At 32.5% G+C, this 21,602-nt stretch overlaps 1 protein-coding gene across 1 annotated transcript; it reads left to right on the top strand.

The window, feature by feature from the left end:
- Positions 1–33: 33 nt before the first annotated feature.
- Positions 34–17,320, top strand: LOC139519869 (uncharacterized). Its single transcript, XM_071312157.1, has 5 exons — positions 34–143; positions 9,869–10,101; positions 12,810–12,893; positions 14,171–14,297; positions 17,110–17,320. The coding sequence occupies exons 1-5, from the start codon at positions 53–55 to the stop codon at positions 17,181–17,183; spliced, it is 609 nt and encodes a 202-aa protein (XP_071168258.1). The 5' UTR covers positions 34–52; the 3' UTR covers positions 17,184–17,320.
- The last annotated feature ends 4,282 nt before the right edge of the window (positions 17,321–21,602 follow it).

Raw genomic sequence — 21,602 nt, forward strand, 5'->3', positions numbered from 1 at the left:
ATTTTACCCCATAATTATAGATAAATAAAAACTCAGCTTCGAAGATATCGACATGTGGAAGAGATTTTCGATAGAATGTATAAAGTCTATTGGAAATTCCAACAAAGTATTGAATTGGAATATATTTAAAACTCAAATACTAGGTAAACACCAATCCTTGGTAAACATAATATGAGGCAAGCATTTACCTGAGAAATTATGAGGACGAAGTCTGTAATATGAGGCAGGCATTACCTGTAAATGGGGACGAAGTCTATATGAATTATTTTTTTGTAACTCAATTATTTGTCAAAAAAAAATACACGGAAATACAGTAACGTTTCCGATTTTGGTTCTGTTGTTAAGGATTTTAGTTGTGACGTTATTTAAATTATGACGTCATATGCAAAATTATGTAAACAAGAAACGCTATCATTAGGTAACGTTTTTTCATATCAAGGAATTATCAAAAATAAAATAAGTATTGCGCGTTCCTTCCTATTTTATACTAGACTGATAAATATATATTTTACTCAAAGTTTCATACAAACGAGACCGGAGAAAGGAAGTATATTGTACATTTCTGCGCAGGTCCGGAATTTCAAAACATGACATAAAAAAAATTGAACGATTTTGAGTTCATTAGTACAATGAAAAATTCGGGAAATTTTCCCGAATTTATTTTTTTATTGAATTTTCTACTGTTATTGGGGACTTCGTCCCCATATGAATTATTTTTTTTGCAACTTTTTAGCTCACCTGGCCCAAAGGGCCAAGTGAGCTTTTCTCTACACTTGGCGTCCGGCATCTGGCGTCGTCCGTCTTCGTCGTCCATTGTTAACTTTTACAAAAATCTTCTCCTCTGAAACTACTCGGCCAAATTAAACCAAACTTGGCCACAATCATCATTGAGGTATCTAAGTTTAAAAAATGTATCAGGTGACCCGGCCAACCAACCAAGATGGCCACCATGGCTATGAATAGAACATCGGGGTAAAATGTAGATTTTGGCTTATATAGGGACGAAGTCCCCTATTACAGTAGAAAATTCAATAAAAAAAATTTAAAAAATTAAAAATCAAGAAAATTTCCCGGATTTTTCATTGTACTAATGAACTCAAAATCGTTCAATTTTTTTTTTTGTCGTGTTTTTTAATTTCCGGATCTGCGCAGAACACATAACTTTACTTCCTTCTTCCGGTCTTCTTGTCGTGAGACTTTGATTAGTCTATTAAAATATAGGAACTCAAGGAACACAATACCAATATTTCATTTTTAATCATTCTTTGTCTTTGGTATGAATCAACGTTAGGCCTACCTGATGCATTGCGTTTCTTTGTTTACATTGAACATGATGTCATAACTTAAACAACGTCACAAGTAAAATCCCTAACAACAGAACCAAAATCGGAAACGTTACGGAATTTCCGTATCTTTTTTTTAACAAATATTTAAAATACAAAAAAAATAATTTAAACAAACTTCGTCCCCATTCACAGGTAATGCCTGCCTCATATTAACTTTGAAACCAAAGCATTTAGAGCAAATTTGACTGGTGATAAATATTGTTTATCAAGTCAATATCTATCTGCCCTGAAGTTTTCAGGTGAATTTGACAACAGGTTGTTGTGAAGCTGTCCCCCAATTGGTAATTTTTAAGGAAATTTTGCCGTTTTTGGTTATTATCTTGAATACTATAATAGATAGAGATAAACTGTAAGCTGCAATAATAATGTTCAGCAAAGAAAATGATATTAGCCCCAACTGTTCAGGGTTCAACCTCTGAGGTCGTATAAAGCTGCGCCCTGGGGAGCATCCAGGGGTTAAAAAATCCACTAGCCTGACGCCCGGGACTACAGCCTTTAGGCTTCGGGCAACCAAAACTTGTTACCAAATATGCCTGACGGACTGGTAACAAAAAAATCTTGGCGCTTCCAAAATAGAAAGTGAAAAATCCCCTCATCACTATTATATCTTAGCCAATCAGATTCGACTACGTCATCTGGGATTCCCAGCAGTTGGAGCAAATCTGACAAGGGTAAAAGTGTTTACAAGGTAAAGTTCTATCAATTTGTTGATCATCTGTTCTAACACTTTAATATTAATATACATTAAACAAAGCAAAAACAAAAACAAAAAAACGATGAAATTGAAATGCCAAAAAATCAAGGTGAGCGACTCTTGTATTTATAACAATGTAAAACATTTATCCGAACTATTAAAAGTTTAAAATGAATAAGGAACAGGGCACGAGCATGAAAATATATAGCTTCGTTTCTTGTGTATTTTAGTCCAGACGCCATCAAATTAATTGTCGAGTTTGACCTCTAAAATCATGCGATGACCATATAAGCGATGTAAACATAAATATAGATATAAATAGATTAAGCAAACTCGTGCTGTTGGATTATTCAAGGTCTATATAATTTAATTTGATAGATGAAAAATAAGTGTTTATCATCGTTTTTACCTACAATGTATATTAGAATGAATTTTTGTGGATCGAATCAGTCAATCAAATGATTTACCTTTGTTTCACTTTCAATGTTGACATTTTTTCCTTTGAATAACTTCACACATACAATTCACGTGTTATCCATTTAAAGCTAAGGGGTTAAATTGAAGTTCACATGAATACAGATTCAATGAGGTCGAATTATTCACTTGCAAGTGAATATTTCAAAATCAATGTTTTTATACAACCGCAAAATTTGAAAAATTTTTCGTCGTATACATGTATTGCTATCACGTTGGCGACGTCGTCTGCGTCTGCGTCGTCGTCGTCGTCCGAATACTTTTAGTTTGCACTCTAACTTTAGTAAAAGTGAATAGAAATCTATGAAATTTTAACACAAGGTTTATGACCACAAAAGGAAGGTTGGGATTGATTTTGGGAGTTTTAGTCCCAACATTTTAGGAATTAAGGGCCAAAAAGGGCCCAAATAAGCATTTTCTTGGTTTTCGCACTATAACTTTAGTTTAAGTAAATAGAAATCTATGAAATTTTGACATAAGGTTTATGACCACAAAAGAAAGGTTGGGATTGATTTTGGGAGTTTTGGTTCCAACAGTTTAGGAATTAGGGGCCAAAAAAGGGCCCAAATAAGCATTATTCTTGGTTTTCACACAATAACCAGGGATCTCCATGGATGAAAATTGAACCATGGAGGAACTTTCACCATTACAAACCGTGTATACGCTGTACAGTGTAGCGCGATCGGAAGTATTTTATCCCTCCATACAAGGAATGGTGAACATGCTAATTCATTGCTTATTGAAATTATATTTATTTGAATTTTCATTATAGAATTAGAAGTGTCAATATGTTCATTTATTGCCGTTTTTAACCATTCAAATACCAAGTCTTCATGGTCCCCCCTTAGTCGAGAATGACCAAAAGCTGTCATGAAGGTCCCCATGTAGATCTCTTGTATTTTTGGTAATTGTTATGGGGGTCAAAAATCATATGATGTGGAAGCTTATTTTTCATGGACACTGTCAAATTCAGAACCCATTACCGGTATGGCTGATTTGCAGCAACAACAAAATGATTCGTACGGGTTATGTAAAAGGTTAAAGAGATTTGTAAAGCAAATGATAAGGTTTTTAATGACTTTATCTGACAAATTGATGCTGTGCAACATGCATCTTTCGAGTCTGAATAGAAACCGGAAACGCAGATGTATCAATTTGATTGTAATATACGAAATGAATTCGGAATTACGATACGATATTTCTTTACAGGAAATATTTATAAGTTTTTACTTTTAAACTTTTAAAGTCATTTTAAATTATCGTTACAGCAGTACTCGAGTTATTTGTGATGAAATAATATTTACTGTTTTGCGTCTTATTTTGTACTTCTTAAAAAAGGGGGATGCTGATTGCGTAAGTCAAAATAAAGCACGTGTTCGACTTGTTGAACTGTTTTCTTTGTAACTGGATTATTAATTTATTTATTTAATCCAAATTATCATAATCATTTGCTGAAACTTAGTTGATTAATTCGACAAATGGATCGTCTATCCTCAGATAGTATTCTCCTGTCTGGTTTGTTGATCTACCTGTACAAGCTCAGGTACAAGAGATTAGCGATCTTAATCCGGATATCCCTCAGGCGTTAGAACTGTGTTGGATTATAACACAAAAAGCCTGAGGGTTATGCAATTACATGCATTTGATTATAATTGATAAAAAAATGGCGTCGGGCTACAAAAAATGATGAAGTTTTGAACGATGGCGGAAGACAATTTAACGATGGCGCAAGATAATTTAACGATGGAGCGAGTCATTTGACGATGGCGCAAGACATTTGAACGATGGCGGGGCGCCATCGTTAAACAGGCCATGGAGATCCCTGCAATAACTTTAGTTTAAGTAAATAGAAATCAATGAAATTTAAACACAATGTTTATGACCACAAAAGGAAGGTTGGTATTGATTTTGGGAGTTTAGGTCCCAACAGTTTAGGAATTAGGGGCCAAAAAGGGACCCAAATAAGCATTTTTCTTGGTTTTCGCACCATAACTTTAGTATAAGTAAATAGAAATCTATGAAATTTAAACACAAGGTTTATGACAAAAAAAGGAAGGTTGGTATTGATTTTGGGAGTTTTGGTCCCAACAGTTTAGGAATAAAGGGCCCAAAGGGTCCAGATTTAAACTTTGTTTGATTTCATCCAAAATTGAATAATTGGGGTTCTTTGATATGCCAAATCTAACTGTGTATGTAGATTCTTAATTTTTGGTCCCGTTTTAAAATTGGTTTACATTAACGTCCAAAGGGTCCAAAATTAAACTAAGTTTGATTTTAACAAAAATTGAATTCTTGGGCCTCTTTGATATGCTGAATCTAAACATGTACTTAGATTTTTGATTATGGGCCCAGTTTTCAAGTTGGTCCAAATCAGGATCCAAAATTATTATATTAAGTATTGTGCAATAGCAAGAAATTTTCAATTGCACAGTATTCAGCAATAGCAAGAAATCTTCAATTGCACAGTATTGTGCAATAGCAAGAAATCTTCAATTGCACAGTATTGTGCAATAGCAAATATTTTCAATTGCACAGTATTGCACAATAGCAAGAAATATCTAATTGCACAATATTGTGCAATAGCAAGAAATTCCAATTGGATTTCAATTGGAGTTATCTTTCTTTGTCCAGAATAGTAGTTGAATCAACTTAAATCATTGTTTTATACAATATACAATGTATATTCACTTCTACTACCAACTGATAGATTAAAACAATCTTTACCATTCAGTGATAACAAGCACTTTTTTTACATTTTAATATTTTATGATGTATTTAAATGAGTAGTTATTGTTGCAAACTTCATTAGAAATTTGAATTGAGATCAGTTTTGAAATAAGGGAAAGGGGGATGTGAAAAAAAAATTGGAGGGTCAATTTTTTTCATTTCAGATTTCCTAAATAAAAAGAAAATTTCTTCAAACATTTTTTTGAGAGGATTAATATTCAACAGCATAGTGAATTGCTCAAAGGCAAACATTTTTTTTTAAGTTCATTAGACCACATTCATTCTATGTCAGAAACCTATGCTGTGTCAACTATTTAATCACAATCCAAATTTAGAGCTGAATCCAGCTTGAATGTTGTGTCCATACTTGCCCCAACCGTTCAGGGTTCAACCTCTGCGGTCGTATAAAGCTGCGCCCTGCGGAGCATCTGGTTTAGCTTATTTTGACAAATTTGAACCAAACTGTCAGCTAAAAGATAATTATTATTTCACTATTTGCATTTCATTATTGATTGAGCAAATAAAAAAACATATTAGATTATTTTTTACATCTCGTAGCTAGTGCCCCTTTAACTGTAAATACCAGATTTGCATTTGTACATATTTAAACCTGTGTGGAGAGTGGCTCCCTCAGACATGCGTCTGGTCAATATTATAATATTAACAGTCATCTATGACTCCTGAGCATTTTTGGAAGATGATGAAGATGATGATGAGTAAGCGGCCACCATCAACTGGTTGACTTTTTGCCACTTTTAGGTCTTGCTCATTGTTGATGGCTGTACAATGACTTGCAGCTGTTAACTTCTATGTCATTTTTTTAGCTCACCTGACCTGAAAGGTCAAGTGAGCTTTTCTCATCACTTGGCGTCTGGCGTCCGTCGGTCGTTGACCCCCTAAGGAGTTATTGTCCTTTATAGTCAATTTTTAACAATTTTCATAAAATTTGTTAATTTTTACTAACCATGCTAACATTTTCCACTGAAACTACTGGGCCAAGTTCATTATAGATAGAAATAATTGTAAGCAGCAAGAATGGTCAGTGAAGTAAGATGTACAAACACATCACCATCACCAAAACACAATTTTGTCATGAATCCATCTGTGTCCTTTATTTCATATTCACATAGACCAAGGTGAGCGACACAGGCTCTTTAGAGCCTCTAGTTTAAGTTTATGCTCAGCTTAGCAGCATTCTTTTTGAGGCAATGTTTAAAAGAATGTTTTTCCCCTCTTCATGGGTCTACCCTTTGCAAATAAACCAGGAAGGCAGGTTCTATTTTTTCTTTTTCTTTAACTGCATGTCATAGCATGGTCATATGAATGGTTTGACTTGTCCAGTCGAGGACACTTATTTGTTGTTTGTGCTCAATTTGAGTGTATTTATTTAGAATATCAATTCTTCTGCTTTCAAGCACTTTCCAAAAATGGAAACAAATTATCAGCGTCACTGATGAGTCTTCATACACGTCTGGCGTATCAAATTATTAGCCTCAGGTACCTTTGATAATATTAAAAGGGGCACTAGCTTCAAGATATAATATAAAAATATAATATAGAATTTTTTGTTCAATAATTAAAGGGAAAATTCTAGATTTTTTTCTTATAGTTGAGACATGTTAATTATGACATAGAGTACATATTCACAAAGTTTTATCGCTACATGTGTACATGTAGTAAAAGAAAAAAATCTATAATTATAGCGAACCCTATCATAGTTTTCCATAGATTCACCTGCAAGTTACCTGTCCATTTAAACTTTTGGCAGTTCTATTGTCCCATTGAACAAATACAACAGGTAATGTTTTCTGTATAGTTTATTTGATGGACCTTTAAATTTCTTCCAAGAGAAATCTATCACTCATTGATTAATTTACCTGAGTAAAAAAAATCTTCCAAATAAATGAAAATACACTTGTAATTATTCAATATACCCTGGTTGTTGTTTTTTATTCTTCATTCAAAACTGAGGTTTTGTTATGTTTTCATGAAAGGATGTCAATAATGTATTTATTAGGACAGAAATCAATATAATAGATGCCCAAGGTGTATGAATGTGTGTTTTTTGTTTATTTTTCAAATTCTGTAAACCAACTTATTTTCACAAATAGTTATTCATCTCAACTTATTCCTTTTATGTTGATTTCTCAGCTACGTATCTGAATAGATTAATAATTTTCTTGCTGTTTTTATGTAAGGGAAGACCAAAAAGTAATATTTGTACAATGATTTATTTGTACTCTTATTTTATAAAATCACTGTTATTTTACTTTTGACCATACAAGAGCTGCAATATGTGATGCAGTTATAGATGGAATAACGCTTGAAAAATCTGAGAACATTTTTAAACACTGTGGATATATTCATTAAAATTATCTCCCCTGGTTATTGTTGAGTCTGACTGTTTATTTATTGTGTAGTTCTTTTGATTCATACAAAGTGCAAATTTTGCATTGGATACATTATTTACACATTACATCAATTTAGATAAAAAAATATTTTAAGAATTTCATGATTTAAAAAAACGCTTTAATTTTGCATCTTGAATAATTTTGAAATCTTGAAAATGACTTTGAAACTTATTTTGCAAACTAACTTAACTAAATAAAGCAATGCACACTACTTTGAAACTTATTTTGCAAACTAACATAACTAAATAAAGCAATGCACACTTGGCTGAGATTCATTTTACTATCATAAATACTGAAGTATGAACAAACTAATCCCCCCTTAGACAAGCTTACCCTCCTATAGGTTATAAGGTTAATTATACAAAAGTTTGATCAGAAATCAACTTTTAATTTTTGAATCAGTGTTTATATTGAAACTATAAAAAATGTATTATTGATATTGAATAAATACAATGCCACATGCAGTTTTGCAGGAGTTCTTATTTATTATTTGTACATGTATTTTTTTTATCATTGACAGTTCAATTTTTTGTTCAGGTAAATTAATCAATGAGTGATATATTTCTCTTGGAAGAAATTTAAAGGTCCATCAAATAAACTATACAGAAAACATTACCTGTTGTATTTGTTCAATGGGACAATAGAACTTACAAAAGTTTAAATGGACAGGTAACTTGCAGGTGAATCTATGGAAAACTATGATAGGGTTCGCTATAATAATAAAAAAATATTGACTACTTGTGTAGATCGCAACGTTTTCTCTTGGTATTGCATGCCAGGATTTAAAATACAATATTAATCATTTAAAGTCTTGGTTATTAATCATACTTAATGAAATTGAAATAGTGACATTATTTTTCGCCTTTAGCAGCAAGTACATGGTTCAATTTTGTCAACATAAGATGAGAAACATTGGAGATAAATTGTTCACTTGCAAGTGAATAATTCCACCTCATTGAATCTGTACATGTATTCATGTGAACTTCAATTTAATCCCTTACATTGTATCTAGAGATTGATTATAACACGACGCCTCCGGGTGTGGGAATTTCTCGCTACATTGAAGACCTGTTGGTGACCTTCTGCTGTTGTTTTTTTCTATGGTCGGGTTGTTGTCTCTTTGGCACATTCCCCATTTCCATTCTCAATTTTACATTAATTGTGAGTGTAAAGTTATTTAAGGGGGCTCGTGGGTCTAAATTGATTTTTAAAATTTTATATAGGATATCGCTATATTTTTCTATAAATGAACTTTATCATGTATGTACTTAATAGAAAAATAAAATAAAAAAATGGGGTCACCATTCATTTACGCTCACAATCTGCCTTCGAAAGAAGCATACATTTTTGTAAAGGTACCTTTTTTCTGTTGAACTAATAGGAGAATTAGAGGTAATATCGAAATAAAAAAAGAACCTAATTACAGAAATCGCTCAAATTTTACAATAGTTTAGTTAAAAGTACAGCTTAATTGAAAATAATAATAAAAAATATAGGTCACCAATGAGTTAAAACAGATATTTCAATTCTAATGCCAAAAAATGGCATTTTTGTACCAAAGGGAGATAATTTGGAGCGTTTTCAATGATATCTACATTTTTAAGTTCATCTGGGGCCAACAGGAATTGATTTTTTTTAATTATTTTTGTACCATATGATAAAGCAACAACTACTAAAGGCAATAAATACAATTTGTAATGACAAATAAAAATAAATGTTTTTTTTTTCTGAAATTTTTATACCCTTGAGCCTCCTTAAAGGAAAAGAATGTCAACGTTGAAAGTAAAACAAAGGTAAATCATTTGATTTTACTGATTATATCCACAAAAAATCATTCTTATACAGTTAAAAATGGTGATGAACATATATTTTTATTCCTCGAAAAATCCAAATGTACCAGTTCGCTTAATGTATTTATATAATAGAGTTATCGCAGTGCATCACATGTGTTAATAATTTTGTATTTATGTATGTTAATGTTTCTCCATTCATGATTTTTTTTTACAAGTTGTGCTTATGTTGCATGTAGAATTGTACATTTAGATGTAGCTTTTTGAGTATGGCCTTTTATAGTCAAATTCCAGCTTGTAACCTGTACAAATGTTGTTGTTTTGCAGGGCTTATACTTTAACCTCTATATATTTAGTTTGAAGTTAATGTAATTGAAAACTATTTGTCTAGATATTACGATTAAGTGTGTTATATCTTTTTAATAGGTTCATCACAAGTCTGTTTTGCACAGCCACAGTTATTTTATAGTTCTTCTACAGAAAAGCAATCGCCACTTGAACCTCAAAGTCTATCTAAACCTCCAGAAATCAGCTCCTTTGTAAAGAAAGCATCAAAATTTACGTCTAGAAGGAGAGATGCCAAAACTACATTTTCAGTGGAAAAGTTAGAAGAAACTTTAAAAGAATTAGAAGAAAAGATTGATTACAGTGATAATATGGTAATGTAATTTAATCTTCCATGTGAAACAATTTTCTTCTTGACATACAAGTTTGATTTGATTATATTTTATAACAAGGTAGAATTATTTGTAAAATTATTGTGAACCCAATTATACCTTACCACAGATTCATTTGATAGTTACCTGTCCATTTAAACTTTTGTCAGATCTATTGTCACATTGAACAAATACAACAGGTATGGTTGTCTGTATAGATTATTCACTGGGACCCTTTTAAATTTCTTCTAAGAGAAATCTGTCACTCATTGATTAATTTACCTGAGTAAAAAGTTTATCTGCTAAATTGATGTTTAACATTTAAAAAACTGCATGTGATTTTGTGTTTATTCAATATTAATAATATTGTTTTCAATCTGTTTAAAATAAACACTAATTTAATCATAAAAAGTGACTCAGCCTTGATAATCACAAAAATAAATGGTTTGTTCTGTGGTAGTTTGAAAATAATTACCTGACTTGCAATGTATTGAGATGGCACCAGATTCTTCATAGATTCATCTTTTTTCCCCAAAAAAAAATCAGGAAAACACTTCCCAATTTTTTTAATAATAAAAATATAAATATTATTTAAGGTGGTACCTAACACTACAGGGAGATAACTCTGTAAAATCAGCTAAACGTTTTAATTATGTCGTGTTGTTGAGGGAATATTAAGCTTTTCAGTGATCAAAATTAGTGTCTGTCAAACTCCTATATAACCAGTGTAATTTTTCTGATAAAACGGTTGGTTCAAATATTTTGAAATTTTTATATTTTTGTCAAAGGGTCAAAGTAAATACTTTGTCAAAATTTTATAAAAATTAAACGAGCCAAATTAATTTTAGTGAACGTGTTGGGTACCACCTTAAGTATACTTGAAATGTCTGAAAATTGGTTTCACTTAACTTGAGGTTTATTGTCTCAGGAAACCTTACCTCACTTTTATTTTAACAGGACCGTACTACATTGAGGCAAATGCCACATGTAGGAAATTTCAAAACCAAACGCTTGTCTCCATATCAAATTGTGTTCACGGCGAGTGCCTTGCAAGAAGCAAGTTATGTTTTACCTCAGACGTAGACCTAATTTTTTGGGATCAATGTTTCTTATTTATTTGTTCATTGATTGCCCCTTCTGTATTCTGTTAGTGTTGCATTCCTTTTGTAATCTAGTAATTTTGTTATTAACTTGATCATGAGTTTAAAAAAAACATGTGAATTCCATTTTTATTATTCCAAAATTATTAAAACAAAACTTGCATTTTCAGATCGATCATAAAAGGGTCTTCGGAACACCCAGAAAGCAAGATTTTGCATCATTTGTTCTATAGCTTCTTGGGCCTTCAGTGGCTTATTAACCCTTAAAAAAAAATATGCCTCGCTCTGCTCGGCCAAATATGAATGCCAATACTTTTAAAAGAGGCTAATTACATCCAAACTTTAATAATATGTATGTATGCAGTACATGTATATGCACTTGGGAATATAAAAGATTCATTCCTGCAGAGGAGGAGCATTAATTCTGATTAAATGGTACATAATGACTTGACTATACATGTATTATTTATAATAAAAAATCATTTAAAAATTGTATGTTTTCTAATATCATAAATATAGTTGTGAAAATGAATAATCAGTCCCTTGCTTTAATGAAAATGAAAAATCTTGCTTCAGTAGTGCAGAAAACGAATATTTCTGTACTCTAAGTTTACAAAAATAGATAACCAATCAAAAACAAATCCTCCTGCCCCCCCCCCCCCCCCCCCCCCCCCCCCCCCCCAGAATATCAAATGGTCGTCCCCTTAGTTCATAAGACCACATTCATTCTGTGTCAAAAACCTAAGCTGTGTCACATATTTAATCACAATCCAAATTCAGAGCTGTATCCAGCTTGAATGTTGTGTCCATACTTGCCCCATCTGTTCAGGGTTCTACCTCTGCAGTCGTATATAGGGCCCTGGGAGCATCTGCTTTTTTTATGAGACAAGTGCTTTTGACCATCCACAAGAACTTGCAGTCATCCGATGTTCTGTACTTAAGTACTTTGATTTATATATCTCGTAGCTAGTGCCCCTTTAACTTGCAGGATGCCTATAAATGAATAAAATTGAGAAAGGAAATGGGGAATGTGTCAAAGTGACAACAACCTGACCATAGAGCAGACAACAGCCGAAGGCCACCGATGGGTCTTCAATGTAGCGAGTAAGTCCTGCACCTGTAGGCGTCCTTCAGCTGGCCCCTTAAAAAATATGTATACTAGTACAGTGATAATGGACGTCATACTGAACTCTGAATTATACACAAGAAAACTAAAATTAAAAATCATACAAGACTAACAAAGACCAGAGGCTCCTGACTTGGGACAGGCGCAAAATTGTGGCGGAGTTAAACATGTTTATGAGATCTCAACCTTCCCCCTATACTTCTAGCCAATGTAGAAAAGTAAACACATAACAATACGCACATTAAAATTCAGTTCAAGAGAAGTCAAAGTCCGCTGTCAGAAGATGTAATAAAAGAAAATAAATAAAATGACAATAATAGTATTAATACATAAATAACAACAGACTAATAGCAGTTAACTGACATGCCAGCCCCAGACCTCAATTAAACTGATTGAAAGATTATGAAGTAAGGAAGAGCAAAACTCAAATTGCGACACATCATTTAAATATACTACACATGTCATGTATCTTTTATTCTTTATAGCCAGTACCAAATATGGTCAATCCGTACGAGGAAAAACAGAAAAGATGTATATTATGTCAGTATAATGTCAAATTAGATTATAAGGTTTGTATTTCTAGCATAGACATATATATAAATATAGATTCCACAACTGCAACAAGTGTGTTATGTTATTTCCCAGACAGTCAAATTTTAATATTTAAATAGGTCAACTATATTTGGTGTTTTTAATGGTCGTACATTTATTTCTCATTTGATTTATATGATCTTGACCTTATTTTCGTGGATCATATATTTTTACTATTAAGTTTATGTAATAGTTGTAGTAAAACTTCATATTTAGGACTCAACATGATATCAATCATTAGTAATAAAGTAGAGACATTTCAGCATGTGCATTCTTGTTTCATATAAAAGGGGGGATTTTCCAGCTTTTGTACAATACTTTGAGCAGATATCATGAAACTATGGTAACTTGCAGGTTTATATCTATTAAGATAACCTCCCTTTAATTATTCAAGATTTTCTGATATGACATTGAGAAGTTGTGGTACTTTATTCTTTGAAAAAGAGATGTGTGTATCATGGGCTCATGCTTTTTATTATAAGCTCACCTGGCCTAATGAGCATTTACCATCACTTGTCATCAGATATATTCTCTGTCGTCTTTTACCTAGTTGAAAAAAAGACCATCTCCTCTGAAACTACTAGACCAAATAAAAACAAACTTAGTCACATACAATCATTAATGGGTAGTTCAAAAAATGTGTTGAGATGACCCCATTCTGCCGACAAACATGGCTGGTATGTCCCAAAATGGGTTTCCATTCTGTAAATCTAGTTTGCATCAACCAAAAGTTTTGACACTTAATAAACAATACTTATTACAACAAAAAACTGATCAAGTGTGTAATTGTGTGTCATCACTTTTATTGTTCTCCAGTTATGCCCACTTATAAAGTTATAAATATAAAATATATGCAATTAGGGAAGGCATCATCTGTGTCCATGAACACGTTCTACTTTTATTTTTAGGTACTACTATTATATGAAGAAAGGACTAATTATGCAATGATTAAGCTCAATTTAAGCTTCAAATTATGTTTATATGATTGTTCATATAAACAATATTTTCAAACATTTATTTTACATATATTAAAAAGAGGTTACTTTTATGTATTTCAATTCATTCATTTAATTATTTTATAAGCAATTTTGTTTTTAGAATCACTATGGAATTATGTTTTTAGTAATAATTTAAAGCAGGTGAAAAAAACTAAAACCAGAGAGAATTCATAATGCATATTATTAAACTTATATACATGTAAATACCCCCAAAAATCTATATTTAAATAAAGTGACTATTACTGTTCTGTTTTCAGAATGGTCGAATACTAAGTCAGTTTGTATCACCAAATACAGGAAGGATATATGGTCGTAAAATAACAGGTCTTTGTATACCAATGCAGAGAGAAATATCAAGATTAATAAAACAGTCACGAACATTTGGTAAGTTTATCTTTTATCTACTAGCAGTATGAATAGTTAAGAGACAATAACATGCATGCTATGTGGTATGGGCTTTGCTCATTGTTGAAGGCCGTACAGTGACCTATAGTTGTTAAAGTCCGTGTCATTTTGGTCCCTGGTGGACAGTTGTTTCATTGGCAATCATACCACATCTTCTTTTTTATATGAAATCAATGTTTAGTGGTGATTTTATCATCCATGCCAATGCTCCAGATTTTACTGGAAAGTTTAAGAAATGTGTTCTCCTTACTAGATTAATGGATTAATCTTCAAGTTCTTTAAAATGGCTCTTCCCTAAAAAAACATGTACTTGTATTTATAGTACATGTAATTTGCTAGACGTTAATGATTATCATTACCTGAACAGCTTGAATTAAAACTGGAAAAAATATCATGTCATGTTTAAGCACTAGTCTACTCCTGAAAATAAATTTGTTATACAATTTGATAAAAAGGTTGATATTTTTATGGCCCCGCAACGAAGTTGGCGATGCCATATAGTTTTACCCTGGTCCGTAATTCCGTAATATCGTCATTCCGTCATTCAGGAACTAACCATTATACAGAGGCTTTTTTTAAACGCCTTGAGGTATTAGCTGATTTTTGGTATGTGAGCTATCCATGATGAGTTACAGATCAAGTATAAGTTTCATTCCGCTCCGCTAATATTTGCTGAAATTATCAGCTTTGGACCTTGATAAATTGTTGAAAATCACAGTTATACAGACATTTTTTTCTACACGCCTTGAGATATTGGGCTGATTTTTGGTATGTTAGTTAACCATGATGAATAACAGATCAAGTTTAAGTTTAGTTCTGCTCAGCTCATTTTTACCGAAATTAAGGGTTTAAGACTTTGAAAATAGTTGAGATGGGGCCATTCGTATCGTTTTGACACATATAGTTTTTTAATATTTCCCCCCATAGATCTTTAATAGAAGATGTTGTATAATTGCCAATGAGACAACTCTTCGTCAGGGATCTTATGATGTATAAGTTTACAACTTTAGGTCATTTTTTTTTTAAATTGTGAGAAGCATGATTAATTCCTTGGGAATTTGCAATTTTTATACGACCCCAAAAAAATTTTGGGATTGTATAATGGTATGATGTCGTCGTCTGCGTCGTCTTGGTCCGAAGACACATTGGTTTCCGGATAATAACTTTAGTTTAAGTGAATAGATCTTCATGAAATTTTTTCAAAAGGTTCAAAACCACAAAAGGAAGGTTGGGATTGATTTTGGGGATGACGGTCCCAACCAATTAGGAATTAGGGGCCCAAAAGGGGCCCAAAACAAGCATTTTTCTAGTTTCAGGATAATAACTTGTGTAGAAGTATTTCAATTGTCTGAAATCATACCGCAATGTTTAAAACCACAAGTTGAAGGTTTGGATTCATTTTTGGGGTTATGGGGCCAAAGTTTAGGAATTTAGGGCCAAAAAGGGGTCAAAACAAGCATTTTTCTAGTTTCAAGGCAATAACTTATGTTTAATTGTATGGATCTCTCTGAAATTGTACCACAATGTACCATATAACAAAGGGAAGGCTGGGATTAAGTTTTGGGTTAATTGCCCAAAATATGTAGGAATTAGGGGCCAAAAAAGAAGCATGTTTCTAGTTTCCAAACAATCATGACAATAACTTGTGTTTTTAAAAGTGTATGGATCTCTCTGAAATTGTACTACAAGGTTCAATACTGCTATGGAAAGCATGGGATCGAGTTTAAGGTTTATTGCTCCAAGGGGGTTTCAAAAAGTTGGAGGGTATTTTTTGTTTACCATTTTTTGAAGGGCTTCCTTTTTTTTCAAAATTTTTCAAATTTAGAATTTTTGAAAAGTTTCAAGAAGAAATCTTAAATTGCACAGTATTGTGCAATAGATTTGCTAGATCTTTGACCACATTAATTTTGTAACAAAAACCTATATTATGTCAAAAATTTGATCACAATCCAAATTCAGACAGAATCAAGCTTGAATATTGTGACCAAATTTGCCCCAACTGTTCAGGGTTCAACCACTGGGGTCGTATAAAGCTGCGCCCTGCGGAGCACCTGGTAAGATATAATTTTAAAATTAAGCAGGAAAACATCTCAGACCATATACCTTTTGTTTACCTGTTAATTTCTGTTTTCAACAGATTCATTCCACCTATCATTCTTTAAACATAACAGGTGTTTTTCTGGCTTATTTCTGTAACAGTGTCCTTGTATAAGAGTGCCCAATGTCCAAAAAGTCCTCTATTTAACCAGCTTAAGTGGACAACCAAATAAACTCATCATAGATACCAGGATTTAAAAAAATTTCCAACCAAGCTAATTTTTTGTCAAATTTTAGGAAAATCATATATTTTACAATTATGATTATTGTTGTAAATTCCATTGGTCACAATTTTCTAAATTTTGTGTTTTTACCTGTTGTATTTGTTCAATTGAACAAATGAACTGCCAGTAGTTTAGGGAGAGATTCGTTTGCCAAAAATGTGTCCCTTTGCGCTACACCATTTTTTCTCCAATGCTATGTTTGTGCCACCTGTTTTAAAATTACATGGTATCATTTGGGCCAAAAATAAAACATACGAAAAATGACCTCCCTCCTCCTTTTTTTCAGACTTGCAACTTGCAGTTTTCTTCAACATACTTTCTTGTAACTGCTGCTGCATGGATACTTCCCATTTAAGGTGGTACCTAACACTACAGGGAGATAACTCTGTAAAGTCTTATGTTGTGTTGTTAAGTGAATATGTTAGAATTTGAATGTATATTTGTTTACTGTTTTACTTTATTTTTTTTAGGATTTATGCCGTATACATACAAGAAGACTGAATATCTTAAAGACCCATTGCTGTTTAGTAGATTTAGGAGTTAAAAGAACTGATATTCATTTAATTATTTTATGATATGTACTAATTGTGTGCCAACCTTCTCAGAATAGACTTGATAAAAACTGGAAAACTAATGGTGCATGCATTGTTATTTAAAATAAGGATATCATGTCAAGCTTCAGTATGTTCTCATTTAATTGTCTATATCAATAAAAAGATGTGATATCAGTGCCAATGAAACAACTCTTCATCCAAGTCACAATGCATAAAAAGCAAAGAATTATAGGTCAAAGTACTGCCTTCATCAAGAAGCCTTGGCTCACACAGAACAGCAAGCTATTAAGGGCCCTGAAATGACCGGTGTAAAACAATTTAAACAGGATAACCAACAGTCTAATCTATATAAAAGAATTAAAATGAGAAACTTCTATGAACAACACCAACAAAGGACTACTGCTGAACAACAGGCTCCTGACTTAGGATAGCTTTTTAAAAGATGGGCTAAAAACACCTGATGCACAATCAAACTCATAAATCGATAATTAACTGACAAAGCCATGGCAAAAAAAGAATAAGATAAACTAACAATAGTACACAAAACACAACATAGAAAACTAAGGACTAAGCAACACAAATCCTACCAAAAACTTGATGTGATCTGAGGTGCTCATGAAGGGTAAGCAGATCAAGCTCAACATGTGTTTCTCAAGGTTGGACAAACCCAGTAACAAGTGTAATTTGGTTGGTCACATTCATGATAAGGGGACGGGATTGAAGGAACAACGTAAGGAACATATCAGCTAACATCTGTGAAATGGTCAACCAACTCATGATGGCATCCGTAAAATTGAAGGATGGTTTCATCTTTACCATTTGGAACTCTATGTTTAATAGCTTCCTTGTGAGCAGTAATCCTCTATCAAGGAAATCGTAATAGGAAATACAAGCCAAGGGATATCGTACATATGTACTGAAATCCGTATGAAATGTTGCTACATAGAAATGCAAAGTTCTCAATTGGGAAGCTGAAATCATCTCTTTTGTTGTAAAGTTTTGTTTTCAACCAGCTCTAGTTGTCATTTTCTAGATGCAAGTCAAGATATGAGACAGACTTAACTGTATTTTATATCCTTTATCTCTACGATAGGATAGATGACTTCAACATTTTTAATTATTTAGTGAGAGAACATTATCATAGTTTGTTTAAAAACATGTCCTCCAAAAGGAACAAATACTGTATATTGTCAACTTGTCAATTTCAAAGAATTTTTTTAAATTTCAATTGGATTTTTTTTTCCCTCACTAAGACAAGATACTTGTATCCACATTGGCTATCCTTTTATAAGATAAAGCAATACCCAACTCTTTGATTTGTCTTTTAGTTTGGAATAAGAAATACTTTTGTAAAGTGTAGAAAAAGTTGTAATGTCCACTGAATTAATTGACCATTTTTATTAGCAATAATTGACAAAATCAGTAGTGAGAACTGCTTTTCGCATGTAAAGGAATTCCTTGGTATCTCCTTTAGACTGTCTTCTTCAAAACCATTTGCTACCAATCTAGCTTTTCTATGAAATTCTTTTATAGTATAAACCTACCTTGAGGAGATACATTTTTGAACATTGTCCTCAACTTCTTCCTACACGTTATCGCTAAAATCAATATAACTTAAATGTATATCTTCGTTCAGGTCATCTGACTGGTTTAACAACTTTTTAATCATTTACTGTTCTTAGATCAATTGATATCTGGTCACATCTTATATTTCCTGGATGACTATTCTCTTTCTATAGGAATTTGTATCACATGGTTGACAGCAGCATCAGTGTCATCTGAAGACTTAAAGTTTTCGGACGATAACTTTTGTAACATGAAATTTAAATACAAGGTTTGAAACCACAAAAGGAAGGCTAGGATTAATTTTGGGGGTTGTGGTCCCAACAGTCTAGGAATTCTAGTTTCAAGACAATAACTGTGGAACAGTGTATGAAGCATGTATGAAGCTCTCTGAAATTATACCACAAGTTTCCATACCACAAAGGGAAGGTTATGATTTGGTTTGGTGGTTATAACTGTTTTGAATTAGGGGCAAAAATGGAGGGGACATGGGTTTCCTGGTTTATGGACAATTACTTATTAAAGTATTGGTCATAGTGAATTGGCAACAAAACTGATTGCTGTTGACTGCATTTGTTACATATTATACCATGTTCAAAAAAGTTTTCGAAAAAATTTGTGTTGTTTTGAAACTTGTATACAATGGCCTTATTTTATGTTATGTGAATATCACACACGCAACGGTTTGGATTTATTGCTATAGAATCAATTCTCGTGTTATTGGTTATGTACAGGCACCTACTTCAGTTTGACAGCAGTTGTTCCTTGCATATATGTTATAAATGTAAACACGTGAATAGAAAGTAAGTCAAGAGTATGGACAGTCATAGGAATGCACACAATATTTGATACAGTATTTTTTTCTTTAATAAAATGATTTATACTATATAGTCAAAATGAACCAGAATGACTATGAATTAAGCAAACATTCGAAAAATATGATAGAAACATTAAAATTTTATTTAACAACACAAAAAATGTAAAAAGACTGGGTGAGATTCGAAACCTATCTTGAAAACAATCTTTCATTTGTAGTTCTATGCTCTACTGATTGAGCCACAGCGATGCTTGACCACAATGTTCTTTGTTGAACTTGTTGTACTGTTACACCTGTGACTGTCCAAGGTTAGGGAGGGTTGTGATCCCGCTAACATGTTTATTTACCCGACTACATTCAGTATGTATGACTGTATGTACCTGTCCCAAGTCAGGAGCCTGGTATTCAGTGGTTGTTGTTTGTTGATGTGTTACATATTTGTTTTCCATTCATTTTCCTGTAAATAAATTAGGCTGCAAGTTTTCTCGTTTGAATTGTTTTTCATTTGTCATTTCAGGGCCTTTTATAGCTGTCTATGTGGTATGGGCTTTACTCATTATTGAAGGCCGTACGGTGAACTATAGTTGTCTCATTGGCAATCATACCACATCTCATATTTTAGCGGTAACTAGAGCATTTCTTGTTCAACTTTAATGTCAAAACCATAAAAATCTATTTTCCCTCAATTTTATGGTCCATTACATTCCCTTGATATTTCAAAAGATTTGTTCAAGCTGTACTTGAAACCTGGAGTGGAAATTATAGGACTAACAGAAGTACATAGGGATGGATGGACATGTGCATCACTATATACTGCTCTTTATAGCAGGGGTATTATCATAGGTTATGTCAAATTAATTTTATATATGAGTCTATTCACATGCAAAAAATATAAATGAGTCTAAATTGAAAACAACGTTCAAACATGATTGTGTTGGATAAAAACCGCAATTTTTTATATGTGTGCATGCAAAACAAATTTCTTGGAAGAGGGGTCTAAATACAGCACAAACAGCATTTTCCAAAAGACAAACAAAGTGAAAAAGTATATTTTAACAAAACGCATTTGACTTAAAGCAGGTTGAACAATGCATGTTCTTAAACCCTGCTGACTGCCATTTGCAATCGTCAAATAAACGGCTCACCAAATGTTTAGAGGAATTACATATACAGAATGTATTGTCAGCCTTGTATCACAATCACTGCCGGTGATCTGATGGATAAAATCTACTGTAGAGTCGTCACTGGTTCAGACATACTTATATATAAAATATATATAATATAACCTTAACTTCTTTCCCTAAAATATAAAGGCTTAACAAAACAAATGTCATGGCCTTTTATAGCTGACTATTCAGTATGGCTTTTGCTCATTGTTGAAGGCCGTACCGTGACCTATGGTTGTTTATTTTAGTGTCATTTGGTCTCTTGTGGAGAGTTGAGCCTAAATGGCAATCATACATGTACCACATCTTATTTTTATCAACTCAGACAGCTTGAAGGATATAGGATCTTAAATTAGTCTTCTTTCCACTAAATATATTTAACCTTTAACTCCTTAAAGAAAAACACAACACAAACTTATGTTTGTTGACTAGCTCGAGTACAGCATATTGTGTGTGAGCTGCCATTTAATAAGACAAATTATCAATATAAACATACATTATACAATATGATTTCAATAACTTGTACCAGTACTAAGAGAAATAATCTCATGTCAACCTTTTGCATTTGAATAACTATACGTATACCCTATACGCTCATATCTATTATAAGGCATAAATGAATACAATATGTATAGTGTTAACGATATCCCAGCAAGCATAGTGGACAACAGAATATATTAAATAATTACATACATGTGTCTTAATATATATAAACATGAAAAAAGCAATAACCACAATTACTCCTAATAAAAAAACCTTGAAATATACTATTAGGTACAACTTAGCTAGAAAAAGTAAACCTTGTACGAACAAGAGATATAATAAGGTTGACATGAATGTTAACTGAATAACTGAACAAATGA

The sequence above is a fragment of the Mytilus edulis genome, chromosome 4 (assembly GCF_963676685.1).
Source record: "Mytilus edulis chromosome 4, xbMytEdul2.2, whole genome shotgun sequence".
NCBI lineage: Eukaryota > Metazoa > Mollusca > Bivalvia > Mytilida > Mytilidae > Mytilus > Mytilus edulis.